This window comes from Pseudorca crassidens, chromosome 14 (assembly GCF_039906515.1).
Source record: "Pseudorca crassidens isolate mPseCra1 chromosome 14, mPseCra1.hap1, whole genome shotgun sequence".
NCBI lineage: Eukaryota > Metazoa > Chordata > Mammalia > Artiodactyla > Delphinidae > Pseudorca > Pseudorca crassidens.
In genome coordinates, this window is record NC_090309.1 from 24,988,436 (window position 1) to 24,998,676 (window position 10,241).

At 35.5% G+C, this 10,241-nt stretch overlaps 1 protein-coding gene across 1 annotated transcript in view; it reads left to right on the forward strand.

The window, feature by feature from the left end:
* The window catches only part of GCFC2 (GC-rich sequence DNA-binding factor 2), a 75,152-nt gene extending 65,567 nt beyond the window's left edge, over window positions 1–9,585 (forward strand). Inside the window, exons 14-17 of the mRNA XM_067704550.1 lie at window positions 1,273–1,339; window positions 3,292–3,438; window positions 6,515–6,639; window positions 7,471–9,585. Of these exons, the coding sequence (XP_067560651.1) occupies window positions 1,273–1,339; window positions 3,292–3,438; window positions 6,515–6,639; window positions 7,471–7,588 (457 nt within the window). The 3' untranslated portion in view covers window positions 7,589–9,585. The remainder of the gene's footprint in view (window positions 1–1,272; window positions 1,340–3,291; window positions 3,439–6,514; window positions 6,640–7,470) is intronic.
* Window positions 9,586–10,241: the final 656 nt, after the last annotated feature.

Here is a 10,241-nt window from a genome sequence, read left to right on the forward strand (position 1 = left end):
TTTAGGGGGGTTTTTTGGTTGGGGGTGGTGGTTAATGATATTCCTAAGAACATGACAGTTGGCATGGCAGAGTGCTTAGAACCACAGATTCTGGAGCCCAGATTCACCATTACTAGATATTTGACCTTGGGCCTTTCTGTGCATCAGTGTCCTTGTATATAAAATTGGGCATTACATTAATGCCTACCTCACAGGACATTGTGAAGATGAAGAGAGTGCTCAGAACAATGCCTGACACGGAAAGCCCAGCATAAGGCCTGGAACATCACTGAGGGGCCAGAAACTGCATCTTTGAATTCTGTATTTACCTTTAAATGATCAAACAAGTAGTATTTGATGCATATTCTTACATTTGTTAAGAAGGCATCAGTTATAGTAATGGATCATGAACTGAAGCTGTAGAGTACTTACAGGATGGAAGAGCTGTATGGAAAGAAAAGAAAGGAACTTCTAAGCTTGCTAGTTAATGTGAATCCTGAAGAGATGCCTGCATGTAAAAATTCCCCCCCAGTAAGGTTTGTAATATTTTAGATAAGTAATATAGTCCCATGGTTAAAAAGTATGAATGTGTATTTTTAAACTTTGTTTATGTTTAAAAGGAAAAGTCTTACTCCCTCCCATTCCTGACCTCCATCCACCCAGTTTTTGACCTTCCTTCTCTGTACACATACATGCATGCAAGAATGCCCAATGTTGGTAATTTTTTTTACCTTTTCAGAATTTCTTTATGCAATTAGAATTAAATACTTATAGAATTTTAATACTTATAATGCAATTAGAATTAATCTTATTTTCCTCTCCTTTTTTATATATTTACTTATAAAGTAAGTATATTGTAGTCATAACCATTGTTTTGTACCTTACTTTTTTGACTTAGTACATCTTTGAGATCTTTTTATGACATCACATAAGTTGTTTCCTCAGTCTTTTTTAAGCTGCACAATATGCCATTATATAGATGTACTGTAATTGACGAGAATGTAAGCAGTAAACCATTACTAACAATGTTGGGAATAATTTTACGGACATATTATTCTGTACATGTGGAAATGTATCTACAGAAGGCATTCTCAGACATGGATTTATTCAGTCAAAGTGTGCATGCATTTGTAATTTTAGTAGGTATCACCAGAGCACCTCCTTTTATATTCTGTTAAGGCTTAGTTTGGTTGATTTTAAAAAAACAAAACCATTCAGGTTTTTAAACTCTGTTTCTGAAAGAAGAACAGTCATTTGCATTTTCTTCTTTCTCTTTCTTTTGCTTCAAATTAGTGCTGTAGAAAACAGAATGTCACCACATTCAAAGTTCCAAGAAAGACAGTTCTGGTCAGGTCTAAAGGTAAGCAGAAAACGGCAGAAATAAAATAATTGTTTTTATTTTTTAAAAAGTTTACTATAGAGTGAAGATCAGCAAAATTCTGTAAAGGACCAGACAGTAAATATTTTAGGCTTTGTAGGTCATATGGTCTCTGTTGAACTGTTCAGCTCCGCCACTGTAGTACAAACAGCATAGACAATATGTAAACAAATGAGCGCATGTCTTTGGTTCAGTAAGCTTTACTGTCATTTAAAATTATAAAAACCATTCTTGGGACTTCCCTGGCAGTCCAGTGGTTAAGACTCCACGCTCCCAATGCAGGGGCCTGGGGGTTTGATCCCTGGTCAGGGAACTAGATCTCCCATGCTGCAACTAAGAGTCCGCATGCCACAACCTAAAGAGCCCACGTGCCACAGTCCCGCATGCTGCAATGAAGATCCCTCATGCCGCAACTAAGACCTGACGCAGCCAAATAAATAAATACTTTAATACATACATAAATAAATAAATAAACATTCTTAGTTCACCAACTCTACGAAAACAGGCAGTAAGCTGTATTTATATCACAAGCCATAGTTGTCTCACCCCTAGTCTAAATGATACAGGATGAAGTTGGTGCTAAGTCAGTGGCAAAGGAAGGTAAGGAAAAGATGGATTCAAAAGATATTAATTACGTATGAAGAATGTAGGGTGTTAGTCAAGTTTTTGACTTTGGCAACCTGGTAACTTATGATGACATTCTTTGAGGGCTTGGAGGGGTTACAGGAAGAAGAAAAGGTTTGGGAGGAGAGATAAGATCTGTTTTGGACATAGCGAATTTAATATCTATGGGACAAATGGAGGCAATTGGATATATGATTCTGAATTGCAGGGGACAGATCTGAGCTGGAGATTTGGGAGTCAACCACATATAGGCAATATTTGGAGGCATGGTCATGAATGACAACCTCTGAGGAGATTGCGTGAAGCATGAGAAGAAGGCTAAGGATAGACCCTTAGGAGATACTGAGATAAGAGGTGGGCAGAGAAAGTGGAGTCTTCAGAGAGGCCTTAAGAATGAGTTGTGAAACTAAGAATGATCATAAGAGAGTGGCATCAGGGAAACTAAGTGAAGGGCCTTCAAGAACGAAGACAGAGCGTTAATGCCACTGAAGAGAATTAGAAAGAAGACAAATTTTTTTACTGGATTTGATGATGATAAGGTAGTGGGTGACCTCAGCAAGAACAATTTTGATAGGGTGAATCAATACTTGTCATGTGGTTGAGTCAGGGAAAAGGCTTTTCAAGAAGAGGGAGCAACATCAAAAATGACATTGTGAAAAGGCATTGCATATTAGTACAATTGGATGTAGTTTAGCACCTAGCGTGATACATATATTACTGGAAAGAAAGTGGAAGATACCATAAAATTCACAGAAAGATCTGCATTTAGAGGAGGGAAATGCAACCCATGTTACTTTTATTAGATTTTCTAAAAAGTATTTTACCCAAGGTATCTCCAAAGTCACAGGTTATTATTAATCTTATTTTCTATATTAGAGCAGTGAAGTTCTCAGGTTTGATTGATTTCTGAAGGTCACACATTGGTAACAGTAACACAGGCTTTAACAGCAGTGCTTTTATGAATCCTGAGGTCCTGTGGTCTTGTATCTGATGGCCCGAGCCTCCAGGAGAGTATGGATTGAGAAGGAAGATTATTGATCAGGAAAGGCTCCAGCAAGGTAATTTGAAATAGATTTTGAGCGGTTGTCCTAAAAAAATGAAAATAGGATGAACAAATATATGGAGGTTGGAAAGAATCAAGTGTTTATTCAGAAATGTTTTCTGTTGATTCTAAAATTTACAGTTCCAACAGTGCCAATTGTAGTGAGAGTTTAAAAGAGTTTGACCAACTTTTTATGTTTGTTGGATACTATTACAGTTTTCCTTTGGAGAAAAGGTACACATTCACTTGACATTTTATTGTGTTTTAGCTCTTCCGCAATATTCTTCTTTGGAATGAACTCCTCCCAGAAGACACTTTGCAAGAGCTAGGACTAGGGAAGCTGCTGAATCGTTATCTTATTATAGCTCTTCTCAATGCCATACCTGGGCCAGATGTTGTTAAAAAGTGCAACCAGGTAAGTTGTGTAGAAACTGATTCTAATTTTATCATTTTTAAAATTTAGTTATTAAAATCAATTTTGTAGCAAAATAATTAAAATTATGGTACTCACATTAACAACAAATTAATTTAACAGACTAGAAACCCAGAAGAACCCAGTATTTTAAAAAAGTATACTGGTTAACTGTTTACAAAATGAATGTTAGATCCTCACCTCTCACTACATACCAATGTAAATTACAGGTGAAGTAAAGAATTAAGTGTAAAAAAATGAAACTATAAAATATTGTACTAAGAAGATAAATGACTATACCTGATGTTAAGGGAGTCCTTTCTGAACTTAAAAGCAAAAATGGTGAGAAAAAATAATAGATTTGACAAAAATATAAAACTTCAGTAAACCAAAAATGTATCAGGATTATTTGATTATTGTTAAAACTGGAAGATGGGTTCATTGGGCTCACTATACTTACTCTTTCTCCTGTTGTTTATGTTTGAAATTTTCTATAACGAAAAGTTAAAAAGAAAGTTGAAAAACAGAAAAATAAGTTACAATGCATAACGAGGATAAATACCCACATTTTTAAAAAGCAGTAAACAATTCAAATATTCTTATTGAAAATGACCCAAAGACATGCAACATGGTGAATTGCCTAATTCACCAAAACAAGAATATGCAAAGATAACTTCTAAACATGTGAAAAATATTAACAATACTAATAATCAGAGAATTGCAAATAATACAGTAAGGATATTGTTTTTACCTGTTATGCTGGCAAATTTTTTGCTGTTATTTCCATTATAATTTCCAGTATTGTCGTAAGCACAGGGAAACAACAGCCCCACATCATTCCAGGGATACCATTCATCTAGAACGTATGGAGTGGCAATTCTGGGAAATAGTTTTTGCACTATGGAAAGAGGAATACAATTCTGGAAACTATTTTGGCATGATTGATATAAAACCTTTAAAGTTTATACCCTTTTACTCAGCAGTTTTACTTCTAGGAAATTATCCTATGTTAAAAAATCAGATGTGCATAAAGGTTTCTACGTACAAAGAATAGTATTGTAGCGTTATTTATAATAGCTGACAGTTGGAAAGAACCTAAATGTCTAAAAACATTAGTGTCTATCCATAAGATAAAAGTCATGAGGAAAACATTTTAAGAATGTGGGAAAATATTTACATTCTTAAATAAAATTTTTAAAAATATAAATATATATGTAATATTAGATAGCAGTTCCTAGACAACCTCCATTTTTCTAGCTGTGGTTTTTATTTCATGTAGTTTTAAACTACATTATCTACCAGAAACTTCAATCATCATCCATCCTATTTGTGTTTCAGGTTTCAGTTTAGTTCTCTTTGACCGTAGGCTCTACTATGCAGAAGTAAGGAAGAGGATATATGACATTCTCTCCACAGCTTGTGGCCAGAAAACCAGACCAAGACAATGTGTTTATAAGTCCCAGGATCATTTATGGAAAAGCTAGATAGTTCCTTCAGAATTTTATTGAGACTTGTGGTACAAAACAAGGGGAAAGCAAGGGCAAATGACATTAAATTCCAAGCCAGTAAGGGCTGGTTTTTAAACTTTAAAAAGATACAGTTTGCATGATAAGACTTATAGGACTTTCTGCCTTAGGCAATCAGTGTGTCTGTATTTTTTCTGGATAATTGATAAAGGTGATTAAAAAATAGGGTAAATCATTTTCCTCAACTGTGTTTTTAGTGTTGACCAGTCAGATTTATTTTAGAAAGAGTGCATTCCAGAACTTTCATTTAACATATTTTATAATATATATATGGTGCAACTTTCTACTTTCTAGAAGTACGTACTGATCTTGATCTTACCAACTATAGCAAAACCAAGAATTTCTTTAAATAGTATGATCTCAGATTTTTCCTTGCTCCCATTCTCTCTCCTTTTTTAAAATAATTCTTCCTTCTGCTATGAGGACGTTTTTCTTTTCTTTTTTATTTTGTTAACATTTTTCTTTTTTTCCAAAACTTTTCCCCAAATCATGCATTACCTTTAACATGATGATGGTAAGTGTTGTTTGGGGTTATTTTCCCCCCCAAAAGAAAAAAAATGAATGCACATACATTGACTCTTTATGCTGCCATGGACATTTAAAGAAATGTATTAAATTACAAGAAAATCAAAACCATAATTAATTTTTTTCACTCAGTGTATCTTAGAATGACCTTGATTTATTTCTTCATGTAGATTATACACAAACTCACCCAATTTCTTACTGTGAAATCATATTAAATGTACCTATTTTGGGCTTCCCTGGTGGCGCAGTGGTTGAGAGTCCGCCTGCCGATGCAGGGGACACGGGTTTGTGCCCCGGTCCGTGAAGATCCCACATGCCGCGGAGCGGCTGGGCCCGTGAGCCATGGCCGCTGAGCCTGCGCGTCCGGAGCCTGTGCTCCGCAACGGGAGAGGCCACAGAAGTGAGAGGCCCGAATACCGCAGGAAAAAAAAAAAAAAAAAAGTACCTATTTTATACAGTTGACCCTTGAACAACACAGGTTTGAACTGCATGGGTCCACTTCTACATGGATTGTTTCAATAAATACATACTAGAGTACTACACAATCCACAGTTGGTTGAATCCTTGGATGCCGAACCACAGATATGGAGGGCCGACTGTAAAGTTAATACACTGGTTTTCGACTGCGAATGGGTCACTGCCCGTAACCCCCTGCATTGTTTAAGGGTCAAATGTAGGTATGTTAACTAAAAGTATTTTGTGTCTACACATTTCTGGTGTTTAGTTATAAATGTTTTGTACAATTTAATCGCTCAGGAATACAGAGTATTGAAAGTATTACAAGTACTAGGAAGTATTTATAAAGAGTAGTCTATTTTAAGCTCTCGGTATCAAAATATGATTTTTTTTTAAGTATAAAACCTTGACAGAAAAAGGGGAAATTCTCAAAAGTTATTTAACCATGAACTATAAAATGGAAGAATAATACTCAACCAACATGAGTACTATGAGGATTAAATGAAATTATGTTAGCTAAAGTCCTTAGATAATAACTGTCATTATTAAAAATAATGTGTTTCGATTATCAGATAGCAGCATGTTTACCAGAAAAATGGTTCCAAAATTCTGCCACGAGAACATCTATTCCCCAGCTAGAAAACTTCATCCAGTTTTTACTGCAATCTGCACGTAAATTATCTACAAGTGAAATCAGGTAATGCATATTTTATTTGTACCTCCATAAGCATAGTTTAGGGTTCCATTCTTAGCAATTTTTAGAAAGATTTGTACTTTACTTTTAAAAATCTAAGACTGTCACTGAAGAGTTAGGAGATATTTTCATGTATGATCTTTAGAATCACTCAATATTTTATATTCACACCTCATGCATATTAGTTCATATTTTTAAATGTAAATCTCTTCCAAAATAAGCACTTCCAGAAAACTGTATCACAGGGGAATTTAAAATTAAAACTATAAATCAAAAGCCTCTTATCAAGCATGTTTTAAATGTCTTCTTAATTATCCTAGCCATTTCAAAATCTCAACATTTGTTATGTACAGGTCTGCAACCTGGCATTTACCCAGCAGTAGCTAGATCTCTGTTTTGGATATCTCATTCACAGCACTAGATGTTTAAGGATTTACATACAGTGGTATTCTGGTAAACCACCTCTCCAAAAAGAAAAAAAGTTAAAACCTCAAATTGTAACATTTGATGATATCTGTGGATAAATACTGCTGCCAGGATAGCCCATATAAGCTGCTGGTAGCAGCAAACCACAAGTCAGATTTCTGATAGATTTGATCTATGCTTTTCTCCTTTTTTATAGTCATTCACATTAAAATTTGCCAGAATACATCCACTAATAGTCTGTATTGGAACTTCATGATTATGTGGAGAAGGTAGCATCTAAATATTTTATGCTATCTTAGATATTGGCATAAGGTAAAGTTTTTGTTTCAGATTAACTACTTATGATTCACTGTGCCCTTACACATTGCATTTCTAAAAGGGAAAATGCTTTTTTGTTTTTTTTTTCAGGGATGAAGTCAAAGAAATAATTCTTATTCTGGTGAAAATAAAAGCTTTGAATCAAGCAGAATGCTTCATAGAAGAATATCACCTAGACCATCTTAAATCAGTAATTGAAGAAGTTTGAGTGAACTTTATAGGAAAGTACTAAAATGAGGTTTTAATATAGTCACACTTGGCTCTTTTGCTTGGAGAAAGAAGGAAGAAAAGAAAAAATGTTGCCACTTCTTTATTCCCAGTAATGGAGGGGAGGATTTGCAACACCCAAAAAGCAGGACTCTGTCTTTCCATTCCTTCCACCTTCTACCTTCTGGTATCATGAAAGGCTGCCCCTTTTTTTTGCAGTGTTTGCAGGAATTAGACACACAGGAACAGTAAGAGTTTAACATATTTCCATTTCCATTTGATTTTTCCATCGACTTTTCCAGCTTAAGAAAGGAGTTGAAGGAAGCTTGTTATAGCTGTTTTGGCCTTGGATGGTCTTCTGTCCTGAACCATAAAAACCTCTTTTAGTTCTCTTCATTTTAACTATCTCTGTTTACAGATGAGTTTAAATGAAAATCTTAATCGGGATGAATTACTTGTTAAGTATTCTGATTAAGGCATTTTAGGGCTTTTGATAACTAATGCTTGTCAAATTGTTCTTCAGAAATGTGTACCAATGTATTGTACCAACAGAAGTCTAAGAAAGGTCAATGAATCTCTACCAGCAATAGGTATTTTCTTTTTTTTAACTCACTTGCACTTAATAGGTGAAAAAAATCTTATTTTAATGATTTGTTTTGGCTATTAGAGAGTGACTACTTGTCTTTTGGCCATTTGTAATTCTTTTTGAAATATCTATTCATCTTTTTCTTATGGATTTGTAAGAGCTTTATATTTTAAAGATACTGATGTTCTGGGAATTCCCTGGCATCCAGTGGTTGGGACTCTGCACTTTCACTGCCGAGGTCACAGGTTCAATCCCTGGTCGGGGAACTAAGATCCCGCAAGCCACACAGCACGGCCAAAAATAAAAACAAAAACAAAACAAAGATACCCATGTTTTGAATGTGCTATGTTATAGTTTCCCTCATTTGCCATTTTCTTTAAATTTGTGTATGTTTTTGGTGTACTAAGTTATCGCTTGTTAGGTAGTTACTATTTTTTGTTGTGGTTTTTTTGTCATTGGTGGTAGGCCTAGACAGGAAACAAATTTTTTTTTTTTGACATCTTTATTGGGGTATAATTGCTTTACAATGGTGTGTTAGTTTCTGCCTTATAACAAAGTGAATCAGTTATACATATACATATGTTCCCATATCTCTTCCCTCTTGCGTCTCCCTCCCTCCCACCCTCCCTATCCCACCCCTCTAGGTGGTCACAAAGCACCGAGCTGATCTCCCTGTGCTATGTGGCTGCTTCCCACTAGCTATCTACCTTACGTTTGGTAGTGTATATGTGTCCATGCCTCTCTCTCGCTTTAGGAAACAAATATTTTAAATTCAGCACAGGGCCTTGCCTGGTGGCGCAGTGGTTAAGAATCCACCTGCCAATGCAGGGGACACGGGTTCAATCACTGGTCTGGGAAGATCCCACACACCACAGAGCAACTAAGCCCGTGTGCCGCAACTACTTAAGCCTGCACACCTAGAGCCTGTGCTCCACAACAAGAGAAGCCACCGCAGTGAGAAGCCCCCACGCACCACAATGAAGAGTAGTCCCTGCTCACCACAACTAGAGAAAGCCTGCGTGCAGCAACGAAGACCCAATGCAGCCAAAAATAAAAATAAAATTAATTTATTATAAATAAATAAATATTCAGCACATGTGATTCATTTTCTAATAAAAAATTTGTGCGATTAAGAAAGTGAGGCAAGGTCATTGAATCAAAAAGAAATTGAGGGACTTCCCTGGTGGTCCAGTGGTTAAGAATCCACCTTCCAATGCGGGGGACTCAGGTTCGATCCTGGCTGGGGAACTAAGATCCCACATGCTGTGGGGCAACTAGGCCTGCATGCGGCAACTAGTGAGAGCCCCTAAACAAAGAGCCCCGCGCACTGCAATGAAGACCCAGCGCAGCCAAAAAAAAAAAAATTCTTTGTGGCACTCTCAATAACTATAAAATAAAAACTTTGAAACATGCTATGTGTATGAGAATTAATTTTAAAAAAAAACATTTTTCAAAGAGTTTACTAAAATAATTTTTGTTAAATCTATTTGTTTAAATAACTTGAGGGCCATCCTAAATGTATTATGCAAATTGTTGCCCAAAAGACAATCAGGAAAAAATTGATTACGTGTAGGATTTGAGCATGTGGCCTCTGACATTATCACCCCTAGTTTTGAAGCTGCATGTAATTTATTTTAGCAGATTGGTGTGTGATTTCTACTACAGTGAAGACTCATGATTCACTGGTATGAACAGTGTTTTAAAGTTTATTTTGGTTACACAAATTATGAAGAGTAGAATCTCATCTAGAAAATTCAAGCCATTGCTAAAACGGATTTAGCATTCTTACACAATTATGTTCCCAGAGGTAACTGCTGTTTTCATTTTGTTATCCTTTCAGACCTTTTCTCTACTTAAAAAGTAGGTATGTGTGTATACACACACAAAGACCTTTGTTTTTTATATAAATGGCAGATACTTTATATGAAATTTGTAACTTTTTAATTGTTAAAGTGTACATTTGAAATTTCCCTATAATTTTTGCATTTGTAATTAAAGGTGTGTTAGATGATCCCTTACATTTTTAACTTGGGCAGAGAGATTTCTTTTGCTTTTTGTAGAGTGGAAA